We start from the raw sequence: 20,015 nt of genomic DNA, 5'->3' as shown, positions 1-20,015 counted from the left end.
GGGCGTGGGGAGGATCGGTAAGAGGCGATTTGGGGCGAAGACAAGGTGGCGTGTGGATTGCGGGTAGAAGAATGGATGGCTTGTGTGTCGTCGAGAGGGAAGAAAGAGAACAGTGGAGTGGGAGCTTGCGCACGGGTGCAGGCGGGCGGCGAGTGCGGCTCCGACGCCGACCAACCAGCGAACCAAGCAATGCGCGACTCGCTTTTCTGGAATGGAACCCCATGAGCTTTCTTCGAGGCGATTCTTCGCTGCCAAATCACACACGCCCGATTCCCTGTCTTCCGCCATCAACTCAATCCTCGCGCCTCTCCCCCGACCTTTGCGCATCTTCTTGCGCTCTCTCCCCCTCTCGTTGCTTTTTGTGGCTTTCGACCACCCGCAGATCCGCCTACAGGCGCGTGCGTCACCACTTCGGGACTCGAGATAGCCAAGCATGGGCAACGTCGACGACGCCGTAGCTCTCAAGGAGCAGGGCAACAAGGCCTTCAAAGAGCGCAACTGGCCAGCTGCTGTCGACTTTTACTCAAAAGCCATTGAGCTTCATGACAAGGAGCCTTCGTTCTACACCAATCGTGCGCAGGTAGGCAACTTCGCCCAACGTCTCTGCGCACGCGACAGCGCATCGCTAACATCCTTACCTGAATAGGCCAATATCAAGCTCGAGTCGTACGGGCTTGCAATCGCCGATGCCACAAGAGCAATTGAACTCGACCCCAACAATGTCAAGGCTTACTACCGGCGAGCTGTTGCCAACACGGCCATTCTCCACCACAGCGACGCATTGCGTGATTGGAAAATCGTCGTCAAGAAGAACCCTTCGGACAAGAATGCAAAGCTGCAACACGCCGAGTGCGAAAAGATTGTCAAGCGCGATGCCTTTCTCAAGGCCATTGAAGTGGAGGATGCGCCGTCGGCGGCCGAGGGCTTGGACCTGGACAACATGGCCGTCGATGACAGCTACGACGGCGCGCCGTTGGGCAACGAAATGACCGAGGAATTCATTGACGACATGATTCAAAGATTCAAGGACGGGAAAAAGATTCACAAAAAATACGTCTACCAAATCATCCTCGCCGTCAAGGAGCTGGTGTACAACGAACCGACCATGGTGGAGTACGATGTGCCCGAGGGCACCAAGATTACCGTCTGCGGTGATACGCATGGTGAGATACCATGGGAGATTGTACCAGCTGCCGGCTAATTGCAAACCAGGCCAATTCTTTGATCTTCTCGAAATCTTCCGCCTCGCAGGCTCTCCCTCAGAAAAACACGCATTCCTCTTCAACGGCGACTTTGTCGATCGGGGCTCGTGGTCGACCGAAGTTGCCCTGCTCCTGTACTCTTACAAGTGGCTGTATCCAAAGTCATTCTTCCTGAACCGCGGAAACCACGAAACAGACGACATGAACCGCATGTATGGTTTCGAAGGCGAGTGCCGGGCCAAGTACACCGAGCGCGTCTTCAAGGTCTTTTCCGAATCCTTCTCCGCACTGCCTCTTGCTACGCTTATTGGCAAGAAGCACTTTGTTCTGCACGGCGGTCTTTTCTCCAACGACGATATTAGCTTGGACGACGTGAGAAAGTTGAACCGCCACAAGCAAAGACAGCCAGGCCAAAGCGGTCTGATGATGGAGATGCTTTGGACCGACCCGCAACCCCTGCCTGGCCGCGGTCCCAGCAAACGTGGAGTTGGCCTGCAATTTGGCCCTGACGTCACCAAGAGATTCTGTGAGAGAAACAAGCTCGACACCGTCATCAGGAGTCACGAGGTCAGGATGAATGGTTACGAAGTGGAGCACGACGGCAGATGTATCACGGGTAAGTCTCCACGCTCTGGGGATTTCAAATTGTACTAACCATGGGCTACAGTCTTTTCGGCACCCAAGTACTGTGACAGCACCGAGAACAAGGGCGCCTACATCGACATTGGTCCCGACTATAAGCTCGACTTTACCGTGTTTGACGCAGTACCGCATCCTCCAATCAAGCCCATGGCCTACGCCGGAAACCCGCTCATGTCGATGATGTAAAAGGATAGAACGACTGGCACGAAAGAGATGACGCTCCCATTCCATGGTCGTGTTCGAGCGATGATGGCCCATGACCAAACTTGAGAGATACCGCCCAATCCTGACCATTTCTTTGCTCGATTCCGGGGTTCATCTTTGGCAAACTCCAGGCGGCGTTGTGATGTGTTTTTCTTTGCGAATACGTTGAAGCAATTCATTTGCATAGCGTGCGGGCAAGCCAAGCTCAGCGACGGCGGCGGCGGCGGCGGCAGCAGCAGCATCACTGTTAGGATGACGGAGGCTTCCAATGCGTGAAGCGCGGATGTGTACGTTGGGCATTTGAAGGGTCCAGGTTTTCACGAGTACCGTGGCCGCTTTTGTATTATACAGAGATTGCACGACCACGAGAGAGCAAGATGTTGGGGAGAATCTTCGTAGAGGGACAAGGAGAAACCAAAGACTTTGGTCAAGCTGTAGTTCACGGTGCAGAATCAGAGCGCATGATGGGGAATGAAACCAGACGAGTCCGCAAGTTTCAATTGCCATCACGTCGTCGTCGTCGTCGTCGTCGTCGTCGTCGTTCAAAAGGTTCAGCAAGATTAATGACCAGACGAGGTCGCGAGAGGTCCGCAGTCCACTCTCGTCGGGCCTGTTTGCGCCAAGGCGCCGGGACCACCGCGGCGACACTCGCCCTCTCTACGCTTGCAAATCCGCTCGTGGCCGCCTCGCCCATGCACATCTCTACCAGGTGCCGGCCATGACATATCCCGTCCTAGGTAGGCCCTCAACCTTTTGCGGCGCTCAACCGACGTCACCTCAGGCGGGTCCCGTCCAGTCGACACTGGAGACTGACTGGAGGCAGCGTCGAGTGGGTCGACGTCAAACTGAGCTTGCGGGCCGCGGGGACGGACGGACGGACGGACGGACGGACGGACGGACGGGCAGAGGGGCATTTAAGTTGGGCTCGTTGGCTCCCTCTCTCCTCCGTACCATTGTCGCTTTTGGACTTGCCAAGGTATGTGGTGTTTTGTTTGCGCTTTGTGGAGGTGTTGCTGGGTTCTGAGAGAGCCTCACTACCTACACCACGCTACGATGCCGTTGATGGCTCTGTTGTGCTGCTGCTGCTGCTGCTGCGTGGCCGCAAGAGGTGGTGGTGCCACATCACGACGCATCCTCCATGGTGGTCTAGCGGCGTACCGTGGCGCGGCGGTTGTTCTTCTCTCTCTCCATATTCCCTTCCACGAACCGAATTGAGTACTAGACTGACATCAGGCAAACCAACAGCATCCGGAACCGACCTCCTCTTCTCTGCCTCCTCCAACCAACCCCACCCCCAAACATACACCCCTTCTTTCCAGAAGAAGCAAAAATGGTCTACACAATCGTGGTGCACCTGTACGCCAAGGAGGGCAAGGAGGTCGAGGAGAAGCTGCGCAACAAGCTGATCGAGGCGTCGCAAGTCTACTCCAAGGACCGCGAGACGATTGGCTGGCACGTCATGCAGGACCACAAGGACCCGCGCGCGTGGTGCATCGTCGAGAGATATGAGCATGAGAGCGTATGTTTCTTTCTCTTTCTCCTTCTCTTTCTTCTCCCCTCCCCTCCCCCGTCATCCCTTCCCTTTTCCACTTTCCCCGTTCTCCGTTTTCACTTTTGCCTTTTCCGTGCCTTGTTTTGTGTCGTGTTGCGGTTCGAGACGGAGAAAAACCTAAGTTTGCGGTGGTGGCTGACAGAGTATGGGATGTTGTACCTTAGTCGCAAAAATACCACCTCGAGAACCCCTACTGGAAGACATTCGACCCCTACGTCATCCCCCTGCTCGACCGCGACATGGATCTGCGCCGCTTCCACGAGCTCGACACGAGCAAGCCTGTCAAGGTCGAGTAAACGCAAGTCGGACCCGCTTGCTTGCATCTTTGTATCCATCATCGCCATGAGGTCATGGCCCCGCGCAGAATGTAAATAGCTGGCTGCGCTGCGCTGCAATGTGAAAAAATGTTTTGTGGCGCTGGTTTGACGACTTGTCTCTTTTCGGTGTGTTGGTCTTGTCGGTTGTGGGTTGCAGAGATGTCGTTGACACATGCCCCCTTGTGACACCCCAGGTGACTCCTGATACCCGCACGCCCACTGTCGTTGTTCGTCGAGCAGCTGCGGGAGCAAGCAGCTGACCGCGTCACGCACCCACTCACCTCATCCGCACCCACTGCATCTGTCGACATGGATGCCGCGGCGCTGGTGGTGCTGGTGGTGCTGGAGGGGTGTTGCGGACAGAGGTGAAAGGGGAGAAGGAGAAGAGGGAAGCATTTTGTGCCTGCAAGCCGGGGAGTGCGTACGTCGCGTGATTGATCGGTCGTCAGATGTTGTGGCGGGCGCTGGAGTCTGACTCACTCGCTCCTGAGAAAGGAAGGGCAAATGGGAAGGAAGGACTGCGTTGTGCCCATGTTGGAAAGATGGGTAGTCAAACTCATCGTTTCGTTTTGGTGCTGCCACGCAACGCTGCGTCACTTCACTTCGACGTGGAGAAATTATACAGCAGGCCAGCACGACACCCTCGTTCAAAGATACCGAGAACCAGCATCGCGCTCGCTGATACTGCCGCTCAATGTTTGCTTATGCAGGAAGGGAAGGAAGGAGGAAAAGCGAAGTACACTTGATAATCAAGGCTCCAAGAGCCAGCAGTCAGTCGGGTTCTTGCAGGACTCTTCTCCCACCCCACACCACCTATGCCGCGCGCGTTCTGTTGTGTGGTGTGGCTCTAGCATGGGTGGGCTGGATGGAGAGAGGGAGTTTTATACTCAATGGCTTGTTGGTGTGGCCGGTGTGAGGCGAGTCAGTAAGAGAGAGAGAGAGAGAGAGAGAGAAAAGCGCATGTGGGAGGCCAAAAAGTGAGTGAGGTGACCGGAGTGACCGACGACTCACTCGTCTTCACAAGTGCCGCGCCGATGTCGCTGCTGAATATGCATGTTGGAATTATTCATAAACAGTAAGTGATGAAATAGTGGTCGAATGCTGCGACTGCGCGCCATACGGGTCAGCCTGCTCCATCATGACGTACCGGGAGGAACGAAAGCGCAGTCATTACACGTGAACATCCTCTCGACGCAGCGCTTGGCTGAGACAACTTGTTGAACATCGTCGTCACCATCAGAGCGCGTCATCAGTGGTCAGTCATCTCTGTCGAAACAAACGACCAAGGCAGGAGCAGGAGCGCGGGACCAGAAACATGCTTTTCAATTTTTTTTTTTTTTTTCCCGATTAATTGATCCATCGATGCACTGGGTATCGCAGTACCAGCGACGACGACGAGAATGGCAGCAGCAGCAGCAGCAGCAGCAGTTGCGATAGCAGTGTTGGCAGCCAAGTCTCTCCATACCCTCATTTTCCAGACGTGCGTATGGTCGAAAGGCAAAGAAGCCAGAGTCCAGCCTGCGGGACTCGGCTCGCGAGAGGTAGAAGAGATTGGGAAGAAGAAGAAGAAAATGATTTGGCAAGGGTGTGTCCTGCCTTAGTAACAGGGGAAAAGGTTAGAGTGACGGAGGATAACGAAGGAAAATCGTCCAGCGAAATCCCGTCGCTGGTGCTCCAAACGCAGCAATATCCGCGACTCGCTCGTATGCTGCTCCCGCCTTTGCGCCGCGAGAAGCGAGAACTGATGTATGGTACAGCACGACTGTTTCAGAAAGAGGGTGCAAGGATTGGAAGAGAGTAAGGCTGATTGACTGACTGGTCAACTGACTAGATTCTATTGCTGCCGCTGGAGGAAGGAGAAGTAATACAAGCAGATGAGAGAGATTCCAAGATTTCTCTCAAAGTGGAAAAGGGGCCAAAGAGAAGAGCGAAATGCTTCCAATCGACAGACCAATTACGCATTCTGTGTCTGCATTTCCGGCGCCGGGCCCTTCTCCGCGGTTGAGCGCGTGCGCCAGACGTGCAGGGCAGCCAGAGTCACGGTGCCGAAGAAAATGGCCCTGTAAGTAGAAAAAAATCGCGTCAGCGAATCGTCGGACTCACGGACGGGCAACTCTCCGGGCGCCTCCAGCGCATATGGATGGCGAATCCACCACCACGACCACATCAAAAACGAGACGGGGAAAGAAGAGAAGAACATACCACTCAAACGCCGCAAACGCAGTCGCAGCTCTGGCGCTATCGCAGACAGTGCCAAAGCAAACGCGGTTATCGAGCCAGACGGCGATGGCAATGAAGCCGGCGAACCAGAACAGCATGGTCAGGGCCTCGACGGCGAGGACGGCATACTTGTGGGCGGCGGCGGGAAACTTCCATGGCGCGAGGAGCAGGTAGCCCAGCGCGAGCAGCGTCCAGACGGACGTGAAGATGAGGAAGTTGATTTCGGCGGGCGAGTCGGCGAACCAGTGGTTTGTCCACCAGTTGGATACTGTGAGGGCGGACGTGTTAATTGAGGATGTGAATAGGGGAGGAGAAAGAGAATTACGCACCGAATGATACCAGGCCTAGTACGATGATGGTGAAGATGGCTTGCGCAATGCGCAGAGGCAGCAGCCAGTTGAATGCCATGGTGGGCGGGAGGTGAGGGTGGATAGGCGGAAGGAGGAGAAGAGGTTAGACAGAGAACAGTGACGCGGTAGCAGCCACAGGCAGCTTGGTCAAAGGTGTGAAGAAGTAGTCTGGCACCCGGCGCGAAGAGTCGAAGCTATGGGAGACACGAAGACGATAGATGGTGTAGTAACAACGTCGAAGAGATAGACTAGAGTCGAGAAGGAGAGAAAGGGGGAAAAAAGAAGAGGGAAAATGATTAAACGCTGTCAGTCAAAGTTGCAAAAGATTAAGCTCGCACGTTGAATGGATGGGCCGAGTGGGTGGTTGCCAGCACAAAACAGGATTATTCCCTCTTCAAAGCTGACGGGGGGGGTTCCCAGCTGCGTCTCAGGATCGCGTCTTGTCGAAAAAACCAGTTCCCTGTCGAATAGGTACGTGCCTCAGCGGCAGACGGGGCCCTGCCAAGTCGACGACGATGCGAAAATCGATGTCGATAGTACTGTATTTTGCTGTGGTGTGGTGGCGCAGGTGAAGAAAAGAAGATGCGCTGCTCGATTGCTTCTGCAGACAGACAGACAGACAGACAAAGAGAAAGGACAGGCAGAGAGAGATTCTTTGTGTTCCGCAATCGACACATGTGACGTCGCGCCAGCCCTGTGACAGACCCATCACCACCGCACCTCTCAAACCTCGCTGCCTATGCTATGCGTTACGCTGCGCTGCGCTTTCTTTCGTATCGCAGATACTAGACACGGCCACAGCCACCACTACAACGATGCCGACGACGACGACGACAACAACAACAACAACGACACCACCAGCAGCACTTCGCACAAGCAGCCGATAGCGACACCGACAGCCACGGGCCTGCCGCCCGCCGATCCGGGGTCATCTAACAGCATGCGCATCGCGATTGGATCAACACACGACCCCAGTCAAGGACGTCAGAGGTCCAATCCCCGCAGTCCAGTCAGTCCCTTTACTCATTCACTCACTCACTCACTCACTCACTCACTCACTCACTCACTCACTCACTCACTCACTTACTCGCCCCAAAAATGAAAACTCCGTCCTGCCGCGCGCCCGTGTCATGGGCTCGAGCCTATTGGCACTGTTTAATCTCCCTCGCTCGCGCGACGCGCCTCGTCGGGGAATGAACCTGCACAGGTAGACCGACTGCATGAATCGCTCCTTTCTTCCAGTACCATGCCATACTGCACTGGCGACGGCCCGCACGTTTGGTCTGGTTTCGTCCCATCTTCTCCGCATTCTTTCTTTCTTTGCTCTGCAGCCCAGCCCAGCGAGGCGGTCCCGTCTCGCCCCATCCATCTTGACGCTTTTATTTTCACAGCGCACGCTGCCACTCGACGTCGAATCTTATTGGTCGCGGTCGAGCTGAGACAGACAGCGCTCTGGCTGGCTGGCTGGCTGGCTGGCTGATGAGCCAGCTGAACACCAACACCACCACCGATCGCTGCGCCTTGCGAACGTGGTTGGGGGGCAGTAAGCCGATTACGCGTCACGCGAGGCTTCGCATCGCCGCCCTGAACCACGACCTTTACCACCGTCACCACCACCACCACCAGGCGAACCAGGTGGATGGCGCCTTACATACTTTCGCCTTTCTTCTTTAGCCACTCCTACTCCTGGTCCCTACCTTCCTTTCTCTCTCCCCCTTCTCTACCAACAAACAGGTCCAAAAACCCCACAACTCAAAGAGGGAAAAACAACAGAAAAACCCCATCTCCATTGCTTGCATGCGGCATGTACATCACATCATTCCCACTTCATTCCATCGCATCCGGTAGGCATTGCATTCATTCACCACCACCGTCCACGCACACCCACCCACGCACCAAGACCCCAACCCAATGCATCCATCATCAAGCCGGCTCTCCACCAGCGCCATCTTCAACTCCGTCGCTGCTGCCGGCATCCCCACATGTATGTACCGTACCTATCCATTTTCCACGTCGATAGCGTGCATCATTCGCCTCTCCCTCTCCAACAGTGAGGAAAGGGAGAAAAGAGAAGAAGAGGATGAAGGGAAGGGGAAAAGAGAAAAGAAAGAAAAGACGTCCATGGCACGCCAGTGGTATTCATTCATCCATCCATCCATCCATCCATCCATCCATCCAGTCATAGAAATATTGTGTGTGTGTGTGTGTGTCTGTCTGTGTGTGTATATCCGTCCCATATGCCGACGCGCCAGCCAGGAACAGAGTGTGCCAACCAACCCCGATTCATTCGTCTGACCCAAGAAATGAACTCCAGTTCCCACCATCACCACCGAATTTTCGAGCTCCTTTTCGCGCTCAAACCCCCTTTTACTTTCAAAGAAACAGCCGCCGTTCCTCCCTCGCTCCGCTCACGAGAACCGCCACGTCTCCCTACCACTGCCACTACCACCTCCATCAGCTCCAGCCACGGCCGACGGCGGCGGTGGCGGCTGCGGCACACGCACCGGAGTCTCAGCCAGGTGCCGGGGCGCAGGAGCGTCGTCCTCGTCGTCGTCGCCAATCTCGCTGAGCGGGCTGACGGCCGGGCGCTGCGGCGTGAGCTGGCCCGGCACGGCGCCGCCTGCGACGGCCTCGCCGACGCTGCTGCGGCCCGGCGTCATTGGAGCGGGCGGTCTGCTAAAGGCTTCTGGCACCTTGGTTTGCGTTGCTGGTCCAAAGGCCCCGCTGTCGTAGCCGTAGCCCGGCCGGTAGCCGCGGGTGTTGCTCGGTCCGGTGTAGCCACCTAGTGACATGTTGGGCGGTGGGCTGCGCAGGTCTGAGCCCGTTGGTCGCGAGGCGTTGCTTTGGTGCTGCCTGTATGGAGGCTGAGGCTGAGGCTGGTGAGGGTGATGAGTCTGCAAGGGCTGCGGTTGCGGTTGCGGAGGCGGGTAGTGTTGCATGTGAGGTTGAGGCGGCGGGCCCTGTGTTTGAGCCGGTTGCTGATACGGCTGCGCATAGTACATGCCTGGCTGCGGCGGGCGAGGTTGAATGTGTTGCTGTGACTGCGTCTGCGCTGCGTATCTGCGCGCCGCATTCTCGTTCGCCTGGCTGAGCTGCTTTATCAGGAGCTCAAACTTGGAGCTCCCATTCGCTGGTGGCACATGCGCCCGGTTCACGTCTGCCTGAAAATCTTGAGCACTCTGGAACGTCAAACCAGGGCGCGAAGCGGAAGCGGTGCTATTCGCACCGTTGCTCGAGTAAGCACCCAGTCCGTGCCCAGAATTGTTGTACAGATTGTTTGGCTGAGGCAGGCTCGGGCGACCCCAGTTTTGCAAGGTTTGCGAATAGACATTGCTTTGGGGCTGTGACGCTTGCGTTCTGAGCTTGCGTGGGTCGTAGGCGTCTGAAAAGCCGCTTGTGCCAGGATACGGAGATTCGTAAACTTTGGGTCTCCGCAAATATGCGTTGCGCAAGTAGGGGAATCGCTGCAGGAATTGGAGATACTCGACGTCTGCCTGACCGGAGCTGCTCGACGACTGTCGCTGCGCGGTGAGGACTGGCGAGTCAGTCTTGTAAACACCCGCACTGCTAACCGATCCGGGGCTGTGCTGCTGAGAAAATGAGGGACGATGGACGTTCGGATACGGCACTCGGCGGCCGTTTTGTGCGTCGGAACTGGTGGAGTAGGGCGACGGCGATGCCGGCTGATGATACGCCGGAACAAAAGGTTCGCTTGACTTATATCCCGGCTGGGATGACTGCGAGTAGCTCGTTGCAGTCGAGTTCCTTCGCGCCTCGGGAGAATGTGCAGAATGAGTGTATGGATACGGAGGAAGAGGAGTAAAGGTAGCTGGTCCATTCATGCCGTTTGGATTGCCAAAGGGCGAAGATGATGGTCGCGCAGCCGGAGCAGGCGGTGCGTGACTTGCTGGACTGTATCCTGTCGAGTACGGAGGTCGGGGTAGCACTTTTAGATCCACCGAATTCCTTGGTGTGTATTCCGTCGTCCTTGGTGTATATTCCGTCGTTCTTGGTGTATATTGTTTCGTCCTTGGAGTATACTGCGGCTGCAACGACTTTCGTTGAGCTGCCATTGCACCGTTGAGAGCATTGACATTGGCAGAAGGATAGGTTCCGGCCAAAGCCTTGCGTTCTGCAGCAGCCGCCGCCCGTTGTGCCTCCTTGACCGTGTCCAGGAAATTGCCCCTTGTGTTGTGCACAGGTTTCTTTGGGTCGTCGGTGAATTGCGCCCTGGCCTCTGTCGACGTCTTCCCGAGATAGTACCACAGCTGATTTGGCTTTGACAAGTCGACCTTGACCTGGAACGGATTCTTGACCTCCTCGGCGCTGGCCGTGTTGAACTCGGCCCATTTCTGACTCGAATTCTGATCGGTAAAGGGATCGTCCACTTCTGGAGGACCATCCTTTTGGTTTTTGGAGTTGAGAGCGGGGTTGCTGCTCTGAAGACCTTCCGGTAGTGGTTTGGCGTTGGCAGACGGCTTGGGACGGAGAGAGTGTTTGGGATCGAGGACCAAAATGTACTTCCATTCAAGCTCGATGCGTTCACGACTGCATACCTCGTTAGCAAAACAGTTTGACGGTGGCAGATTCCTCAATACACACCAATCAGGCAGGACGTCGACAACCACACTGAGCTCGCTCGGCCGATTTTCCACAACAAGCCCCGCAAAGACCTCTCCAACAAGATACTGCGCCTGCAGGACCTGATTTGGCTTGAGATCCTTGGCATACTCCTTGATGAGCTTGCTCTCTTCCAAATTGTCGACGTCTGCATTCTTGGGACGCTTGGCGCGATGGAACCGACAGCGCAGGTCGAAGCCGTCGCAAAAGTACTCGGTGCCGTCTTCGTCAAAGGTGGGCACAGGTCCCTCGTCGATTTGGACACCCGCAGGAGCCGCGCACGTGGCGTGGAATGCACGCGTGCATTTCTTTGAAGCACACTGGAAGCAGGAGCCGCGCTTGGAGCGACAATAGTTGCACTTGAGCTCCAGCCGAGCCTTGTCGATATTGCTGACGTTGCACACGCGCTCGACGCCATCCTCTTCAACAATGAAAGTCTCGGGTGTAAACAACGCGCACAGCCGGTGTGCCTGCTTGCCGTTGTCTGTCGGGAGAAGCGTGTCGTACGCAACGTCGTTTGGACACAAGACACAGGGCTCCGCCTTGGGAATCTTGATGCGAATCTTGACCCGCTTGACCTTTTCTTGAGCGTCCTTGGCTCCTGTGTCCCTCTTCCTCTTTCTCGGGGCCGATTTCCCTTTAACGCTCGCAGGAGGACTCGGAAGGTCATGCGCAATCTCCATCTCGTCATCCTCGTCCTCCTCATCGGTCTCTTCGATGTACTCGGGGGTTGGTTCGCCGCGGAGTTTGCGCTCAATCTCGGCCACGTCGACCCAAACGCTGTCAGACTCGCAGTCACACTTCTTGGCGATCCTGCCGTATTCGAGCCATTGCTCAGTGGCAAAGTTGACCGACTCGGCACAGTTATAGCCAATATTGTAACCAGAGTGGTAACCGTACGGGTACGTCAAAACGAACTCGCCCTCGTAGTGGATAAGCTTGTTGACCTTGATGTTGAACTCGCTTTCCAGTCGCTGTGGCGAAATCAAATACGTCTTGTGACGCAGAAACTGGCTACAATTTTTCGCATCATTGGGCCAGATCCTCTTCATGGCATTCTCGAAACGGCGGGCGTCCTCCTGGGAGATGCTGTACCACTGCTTCGGAGCTCCAAAGTGAATGTAGTTGATGGAGTAAAGATCCACATCCTCGAGGTGCCATGCGAACGTTGCCTTCCACATTCCTAGGTACAGGTAGGCAGTATTCACACCAGGAACCTTGGTGCCGAGCACATCCAACAGGTTTTCGAGCTTGGCGACGTTCCAAGAGGTAGTAGCTTCATCAAACAAGGACCCGGGCATGTCCGCGCCGTACATGGGTTGGCCAAAATTGACGGTTTTCCAGTAGTACTGCTCGAGCTCAGCGCAACGCTCCTTAGTAAACTCGTCCAATCCCTGCATGTGATAGTCGAAACCAACAAAAGCTTCTTCGTCGACATCGTCGGCATCTGCTCGGCTATTGTTTTTCCGTCGTGACGAAATGGACTTGGGTTGGCGACCACGGGGTTTTGGTGTCGAGTCCTCCGGCGCTTCCTTTTTGAGGGCAGCAATCTTTTTGTCGACAGGGCCAACGCTATCATCGGGCGGCGAGGCGGGCGTTGGGGGGATCGACTGTTGGCTATTTCTTCGAGACGTCAAACCGTTTTCCGGCGCCTGTTCAGGCTCTTGAGTTTCTTCTCGCGATGCATCTTCCTTGGCTGCGGACTTGCGAGGACGTCCTCGAGCTCGTTTGGGAGCGGGCGCGGCGTTGGTAGTTTCTCGGTTACGCGTGGACCGCGTGCGAGCCGGGGCTGTCTGATCGCCGCGACGCTCTCCACGCTTGGCAGGCGGTTGGTGGTCCCACTCTTCCGTCAAGGCCTTCCACTGAGGCAGGTTGTAGGATCTTTGCTTTTCGATGTTCTGCTGAGTATACTGGCCGCGGCTGCCGGAGAAGTCTTGCATGATTGGATTCTTGACCTTGATCTTCTTGACGGCCTCGGATAGATCAGGTAACGAATTTCGCCTGGCGCCATGGTGGTCAGGGTCATTCTGTGTCCTGCCCAAAGGCTCGGTGCAGCACGGTGTGGTACTGTCAAGGGTCGAGGAAGCTTACCACTCTGCCGGAGGCACGACTTTGACAATGCCCGACTTCATGCCGTACTTGTCAATCTTGTCGACGAACTTTTTGAAGCTCCGGAACTGGGCCATGGTCTGCAACCCAACAAATCAGCACGCGCCAAACAACAAGCAAGACTCGGTCGCAGCTTGCGCGCACAGGCGCTGCACAAATGGGCGACGACGTACCGGGTGAAAGACTGGAATCTTTCCACCGTCCCAGTAGTAGGCTGGCTCAACCTCTCCAATGTCCTCTTCATCGTCGAATGCGAGTTCGGACAAATCCGACGACGAGACTTCTCTCTTGCCTCTGTCCATGTCTTCGCTGGTCGGCGGTGTCAATGCGACCTTGTGGTCGACGCGTTTCGCAGTGGTGTCGGGAGCGGCAGCGGCCGCGACTTGAGGAGCGTCCGACACCGGAACGTCCTCCATGTTGACGTAGTTTCAGCCGTCGCAAGGCGTGGGGAATTGCGCAGTGGTAGGAGTCGCGCACGGGCGGAGGTTGTGCGGTCGACGGGAACTGAGGAGTGGATGTGAAGGCGGCGAGGTGGGCGGTCGCTCGTGGGTGGTGAGGTAGGTAGGTAGGTAGGTAGGTAGGTCGGTCGGGCGAGGGGTGTGCGGGAAACGAGCGACGGCGGCAGTAGAGTGCTCGGGCAGCACACGACTAGAAGCGTCGCATGGGAGTGGTGAGGGCGGGTGCGCAGTCTGTCGCAGGGCTAGAAGACGCGCTCTCGAGTGAAGTGAAGTGTGATGGCGGGCGGGCAGGCGGTATGAAAGTCGAAAAGTACCCACGGTCCAAGGAGCGGAGATGGATGATGGATGGATGGGCGTGCTTGGCCCAAAGCCGCTAGAGCGAACCCTGCCCTGGCCTGCCCTGGCCTGTCGTGCCTGTTTACCGAGCAGGAGGCGATGGTACGCAGCTCACGCCACCGCTCACCAGACCAGACGGCTTCCTATTGCTCTCTGTTCTCTGCTCGAATCCGCTGGCGGCTTCTCTCCAGACGGTGCAAAGGAGGCGACCACACCGTTTTGGGCCACTCGGCCTTGACCCGCCCGACTCGACGTCGGGTCTGCCTTCATGGGTATTTCACCAATCACGTGCAGAGCGAGCTTCGATTGTTTACCTACCTTCCACTCATGAGCCTCACCGTCTCATCCGACCGCATTTGGACCGTGAGGCTGCATTGCATTCTTCTTCATCTCAAAGTGCGCATTGCTCCATCACGACACTCATCAGAGGACTACACGGTGGATCATTGCGGGGCGCATCGCAACGCTACACCTACTGCTACTACTGACACGAGATCTGATGCAGGAACATGATTGCGCACTTGAAATGCTCACTCGTTGATCTGCAGGGTGCCGCGCATCGAGCCAGTGACCCAGACGGTGCAGCAACTCAGGAACCTCGCGCGTTCGCAACACCCCAATCCCTTCCCACGGTGCTAAACCACATTGGCGGGGCCGCACGCCGCCGCTCGAGCACGTCAAACACAAGCCACTGCGTCACCCTGGAGCTTGACGTGATGCCATGATGCAGCCGCCGACGAGCGATCTGCGTGTGTACGGGACCAGCCGTGGGTTAATCGCCGATTGACGCCGCAGCCGCAGCCCTACCAGTGGGCGGAGCACCACGTGTTGAGCTTTGTGCTGGTCCGTGGGGACCGGAAGGGTGCAGGGTAGACCGGACGCACCTCAGGCCTGCTCGGGTCGAGTCCAGGTCCGGATCCTCCTGCTCGGCGAATTTGATCACTGCAAGATCCGGAACGCGATAAGACAACCTCACACTCATCATGACGGTGGATCCCCAAGCTTCGTTCTTCCTCATGTAGACTCCTAGAATCAAAAAGCAAAAAGTCATCCGTCACCCTCTCGTCGCCGTCGTGGGGAGGGGAGGAGACAAAAGCAAAGAGAAATGATCGAGGAGACAACCTGTGAAGCCAACGGCATCCCCATCCCATTAACCGACGAGCAATCCCGGGATCCCATTTTCGCACCTATTCCAGGGCTCCAAATGCTATGCAAATTTTGAGACCGTGACTCATCTTTTGTTTTCTTGAACCTATCCGTAACACCTTGCGTGAAATCGCTCAAATGCCCGAGAGAATCACTGTGTAAAACCATGGGGGAGAACGAGCGTTGAGTGACCACCTTCGCTTTGTCGTCGTCAATTTTGCTGTCGGCAGTCATTGCATCCCACTGAGAGACTGTTCCGCATGCGTTTAAGCAGACGACTGGGCCTGCTCACGACCGCGTCCGCCGCGGAATCCGTTGCGACCACGATCACCACGGTGGAAATTGCCGCCACGGCCACGGCCCTGACCACGGCCGCGATAACCGCCCCTGCCACGCTCGCCCTGGAAGCCGCCACGACCACGGCCACCGCGAGAGTGAGCAACCTCCTGAAAGCCCTCGCCGTTGGGCGCAGGCGTAGCGCTGGTGACTGGAGCAGGGGTCTCGGTAGCGGAGAGGGCGGGAGTGTCCTCAGCCCAGCTCTGGGTGCTGGCAGCCGGGGCCGGTTGGTGGATCGCCTCGGTCTCGCTAGGGTTGCGGGGAACCATCTCAAAACTCTCGGTCAAAGGGTCGTCAGCGACAGGCACCTTGCTGTCCCACTGCTCAGCACCGGCCGCGTTGGCAGAGCTGTCCTCGACACTGGTGGCAGCAGGAGCGGTGGACTCGTTGTGAGAGTCGCCGTTGGTGGCAGCAACGCTGGCATCGAGCTCGGTCAGGCCAGCGTGAGCGACAGTGGGGTCCGTCGCCGCACTGACCGCTGCGTTCGACTCCGGCGGAATGGGTTCCGACTGAGCTACGTCTTCGGCCCAGGCTTTTTGGTCGGCAAACTCGATATCCTTGATCGATGATTCCTTAATCTCGGCGTCTAGAACGGTCAGATTCGCTGCTTAGAGAACAATGATGTTTACTCACAAGTGATAGCGAGCTGGATGCCCTCGGTGGAAACGACAGGCTCCGTGGTGCCGTCCATCAGCTTCAGAGCAGCTTCCACAGCCTCACGAGTGCCGCCGTAGACTTGCAGCAGAGCACCTTCAAAGGCCCTGGACAGCTCCGAGTCATCGTCGCACTCTTGACGCCTGGCAGCAGCAGCCCGGAGGAATTGAGAGAAGACAAGCAACTGCTCCTTGGTAGCCTCCTTGGCTTTGGCCTCTACCGCAGCCTCGGTCGTCTTTTCAATTTCCTTGATCTTCTCGGCATGGGCTGCCTCCAGCTGCTCCCTTTGACGGACCATCTTCTGTTGGTATTCATCGTGAATCTTCTTGCACTGGGCCAGCTGCTCCTCGAACAGGTCGCGGTCGGCCTCGAGCTGGGGCTTCTTCAAAGCCTGAGCCTTTTGATCGTTGTTGATCTTCTTTTGAGCGACGAGGTCATCAAGGGGGACGTTGGGGTTTTCCTTCACGACAGCGTTGAGCTTGTCCATGGCGTTCTGAGATAAGGCAAGGTTAGCATCCGCCGCGAGGCTGGTTTTGGATGATGATACTAACGAGCTTCTTGTTGACATTGCGGAGCTTCCTTGACGAGAGGTTAGCATATTGATTTGTTCCGGTGGTCGCGTGCAACGCCCACGTACTTTTGCAGCTCTTTGATGTATGGGTGCTCCGACTCGACATCTGCGCCATTGACTGAGCCCTCGACGGGTGAAGCAGCATCCTTGGTGGGGCTCGAAGGAGCAGCAGCGGCGGCAGCAGCAGCCGCAGCAGCCTCAGCCTTGGCCTTCTTCTTGCGAGCAGACTTGGACTCGTTTGGAGCTGAGCTGGGCGGGTTGACGGTTCCCGACATGTTGGGGGATGGATGATTGGAATGCAGGGTAAGAGTGATGCAGAGCTGTACGAGCGGGAGGAGAGGGAAAGTCTTGCGAAGAAGCAAGACGAACACGTTGACGTGGGTGGTGAGTGCACGTCGAGTTGGCAAATGCAAGCTCCAATGACAGGAAGAGGCCCGGAGCAAAGGCGCGTCGCGGGAGCGAGGGCCCGTGCGCGCCAAGGCTTTTTCGTCATCGGGAATGTTGAGATAAAGGACGACGTCCTTTCTTCCACACTCCCATCACTCATTCATTTCGCGAGGAAATGTTGTACTTCTTGGTGGAGCATTGGATCTTTGCGGTCTTGAGCCCATCGTCATTCGCGCAGTCCTGCCAAACAAGTGCCTCGATCGGGCTTCTCGCGACCCAAGCTGGTGATGCATCATCTAGAGCACGCGACCAATCACTGCCAGGCCAACCGCAGTAATGCCGGGCGTCTGGATCACGCCTCATTCCAGCGTAAATCGGGCACAGACAAAAGCTCTACGGAAGGAAATGCACAGCTTGAACAGCTCTTTCGCCAGGTCTCAAACAGCACCGTGCCTACCAACTCAGTCCATCATTGAAGCTAAACACTAACAAGCGGGGAGAAAGCTGAAAGTAGAACCAAGCTAAAAGCCAGTATTCAAAAGCCCCCAGCGCCTTTCAAGACCCCCACTGGGCTTCTATCGAATCGAAGGATTTGGCGTGCCTTCTATGTCTGAGCATGACATCCGCACGAGAGAAGTGAAGAATCCAAGGTTGAGCACTGCTCGAAAATTCAAGGGCACTGGTTTGGATAGCGCCTATCCGTCAAAGGCTGGGGGATGAATCCCTAGGAATGATATCAGCATCTCTCCAACACGCAAAAACTAGTGGACAAAATCGACATCTCACCTTTTCGACGCCCCCAATGAAGCCCCAGGAGCCAGGGCCCTTGAAATTCCAAAAGAACCAGCCTCCAGTGTACTTTTCAAAGACATCGAATTGCGCCTCGACGTAGCGGCGAACTTGTTGGATGATCGGGCCCTCCCAGTCATCAATAGATAGACCGCCGTCGGCTTCGCACTGGCAACCGCCGCTAGGGCAAAGCTGTCCGGTGCCGGCGGGGTCCGCGAAGGTTGTGCCATCAGGGTTGACGCAGATGAAGGTGTTGCCGCTGAATTCGCCGCCGTAGACTGGCAGGTTGTTGTCCTTTGCAACTTTCAGCTGTTCCTCTGCAAAATGGCAGACCTCTTTGATGTGGCCGTCCTGATCAAGGTGGCGGTCCTTGTCTGTGAACAATTGGTACTGGTGCACATCAAGAGCGAATATCCCAGGGTTGGTACTGTTCAACGCCGCATTGACATCGAGCCAGTTCTTAGGCTGCACCCACTGGTCATGCCTGCTCTAAAGTCAGTCTAGGACGATTATCTTTGAGGAAATTGTGAAATATACATGACGATCCGCAGGTTCTTGTTTTGGGAAGCTTCGCGAACAGCATCGAAAGTCGATTTGGTCCATTTCTTTGAAGTCGTGAGTGTGTTTGGGAGGCCATTGGAGGGCTCGTTGAGCAGCTCGATGGCGACAACGGTATCTGCGTATTCAGCAGATCCGTACTTTTGTGCCATCACCCTCAAAATCTCCGTTGTGCGCTCAAGATTGTTCTGGCCATCGGCCTGCCATTCCACTGCCGCAATCCGACCCGAGCCTGCAGCCGCGTTCTGTCTGCCAGGTGCGCCGTGTAGATCGATGATGACTGCCATTCCGACCTTGCGGGCCCAGCTAATGGCCTTTTCGAGGTAGCTATCGGCGCCTTGGTGGTAGGGCGTGTCGGAGTTGTCGTAGGCCCAGTAGCCAATTCCAATGCGCAGCCTACGTGAGTTTAGTGGACTGCCGTGCATTGAAAAGTCATGGAACACGCAACACTGTACAGCAGATCGTGATCTAAAACAGGCAACTGATGGGGAGTACTCGTAGCACTTACGCGTTGATTCCGTACGAGTGAAGCTTCTCGACATCGGATTCGTTGAAGAACGTATCCCAGTGGTTCTTGATGACTTCGGCAGAACCGGGCTGCTGGTCAAAGGTCCACTGGTCAACTGCCGGGGAGTTTTTGAAAAGCTCAGGAGTCAGGTAGGGCTCAACGACGAGCCATCCGCCAATGTTGACACCGCGCAAGAAGGTGTTGCCATTCGCTTTGTGGTAATCACCAACAAAAGCTGGGCAAGCGTTGGCTAGAAGTGGAAGAAGAAGCACCAAAAGAACGTGGACAATGAACGAACGCGCCATCTTCAAAAGGATTGTGGCAGTGAGCAAACGAGCGACGGAGTGCAGGAGTTGAAGGCCTGTTTTGAGTTGGGTGCGGAGGGGATTTTGTTAGGTCGTTGTCTTAAACTGCCCGTGACACTGACCTCACGCACAGCCAAAGCCGGCGCAATGCCACGGCGATTTAAGAATTATCAATGGGAATTGTCCCGGACTCAACTACCTGATGACCTCGCAGTATGGAACCTGGGTGAGCTCTGCGTTCTGGATTTTGACTCGCATGGCTCCGTTGGCCGCTCCTTCTCGAAATCATTCTCGCACCGATAGGCCCTTTCGCTGGAAGGTCCGCGAGCATAATCTTCGATCTTGTGTCAATGGCGATGCCGGGCATCTTGGCAACAAGTTGGATGCTTCTAGAGGATCTGATGATGGCCGAGTTGGGCGAGTCGACGTCACTTGTAGCCAAAATGAGCTACAATGAAACATTTTATCTGCTCTTTTGACTCAAAAACTAACGGAAAAGAAACAAAAGGTGTGACAAGGGAAGCCTTGTGTTAATTAGGCACGACTTCTTCAGTCCAGAAAGACGCACGACGTAATGCGTCAACGCGGTGCGATTAGTGTAGTCTTATTTTTTCGTCTCTGAATATTGGCTACCGTCAAGCAAGGCAACGAGTGTTCCGATCTGGCAGGATTACCGGCGCTGGATGCAATACCAGATGGCATTCAGCCAGGTCTTGGTCTGGGGAAAACAAAATTGTCAAGGGGCGCGGAC

At 55.9% G+C, this 20,015-nt stretch overlaps 6 protein-coding genes across 6 annotated transcripts; 2 read left to right on the top strand and 4 right to left on the bottom strand.

The window, feature by feature from the left end:
* The first annotated feature begins 328 nt into the window (after positions 1-328).
* Positions 329-2,095, top strand: IWZ02DRAFT_59466 (Metallo-dependent phosphatase-like protein). Its single transcript, XM_066770940.1, has 4 exons — positions 329-580; positions 647-1,163; positions 1,213-1,818; positions 1,870-2,095. Exons 1-4 carry the CDS (start codon positions 434-436, stop codon positions 2,028-2,030), a joined length of 1,431 nt encoding a protein of 476 aa, XP_066620050.1. The 5' UTR covers positions 329-433; the 3' UTR covers positions 2,031-2,095.
* Positions 2,096-3,378: 1,283 nt separating this feature from the next.
* On the top strand, positions 3,379-3,896 carry IWZ02DRAFT_383136 (uncharacterized protein; the record flags this gene model as incomplete). Its single annotated transcript, XM_066765259.1, has 2 exons — positions 3,379-3,567; positions 3,765-3,896. The coding sequence occupies 2 exons, from the start codon at positions 3,379-3,381 to the stop codon at positions 3,894-3,896; spliced, it is 321 nt and encodes a 106-aa protein (XP_066620049.1).
* Positions 3,897-5,871: 1,975 nt separating this feature from the next.
* Positions 5,872-6,545, bottom strand: IWZ02DRAFT_493088 (membrane-associating domain-containing protein; the record flags this gene model as incomplete). The annotated part of the gene is made up of 3 exons (XM_066769901.1): positions 5,872-5,977; positions 6,120-6,405; positions 6,467-6,545. 3 exons carry the CDS (start codon positions 6,543-6,545, stop codon positions 5,872-5,874), a joined length of 471 nt encoding a protein of 156 aa, XP_066620048.1.
* A 2,350-nt stretch (positions 6,546-8,895) lies between these two features.
* On the bottom strand, positions 8,896-13,632 carry IWZ02DRAFT_493087 (uncharacterized protein; the record flags this gene model as incomplete). The annotated part of the gene is made up of 4 exons (XM_066769900.1): positions 8,896-11,035; positions 11,090-13,108; positions 13,199-13,296; positions 13,390-13,632. The coding sequence occupies 4 exons, from the start codon at positions 13,630-13,632 to the stop codon at positions 8,896-8,898; spliced, it is 4,500 nt and encodes a 1,499-aa protein (XP_066620047.1).
* A 1,659-nt stretch (positions 13,633-15,291) lies between these two features.
* On the bottom strand, positions 15,292-17,126 carry IWZ02DRAFT_59287 (uncharacterized protein). Its single transcript, XM_066770937.1, has 4 exons — positions 16,784-17,126; positions 16,698-16,725; positions 16,126-16,639; positions 15,292-16,078 (listed from the first exon to the last, which is right to left on the bottom strand). The coding sequence occupies exons 1-4, from the start codon at positions 16,990-16,992 to the stop codon at positions 15,423-15,425; spliced, it is 1,407 nt and encodes a 468-aa protein (XP_066620046.1). The 5' UTR covers positions 16,993-17,126; the 3' UTR covers positions 15,292-15,422.
* Positions 17,127-17,780: 654 nt separating this feature from the next.
* Positions 17,781-19,153, bottom strand: IWZ02DRAFT_367788 (putative glucan 1,3-beta-glucosidase; the record flags this gene model as incomplete). Its single annotated transcript, XM_066764369.1, has 4 exons — positions 17,781-17,828; positions 17,891-18,377; positions 18,431-18,847; positions 18,960-19,153. Coding segments are annotated over 4 exons (1,146 nt in total), but the record flags the coding sequence as incomplete, so codon positions are not given.
* Positions 19,154-20,015: the final 862 nt, after the last annotated feature.

This window comes from Phyllosticta citriasiana, assembly GCF_038021145.1.
Source record: "Phyllosticta citriasiana strain CBS 120426 chromosome Unknown IWZ02scaffold_12, whole genome shotgun sequence".
Lineage (NCBI taxonomy): Eukaryota > Fungi > Ascomycota > Dothideomycetes > Botryosphaeriales > Phyllostictaceae > Phyllosticta > Phyllosticta citriasiana.
This window is presented reverse-complemented; position numbering and strand designations above follow the sequence as displayed.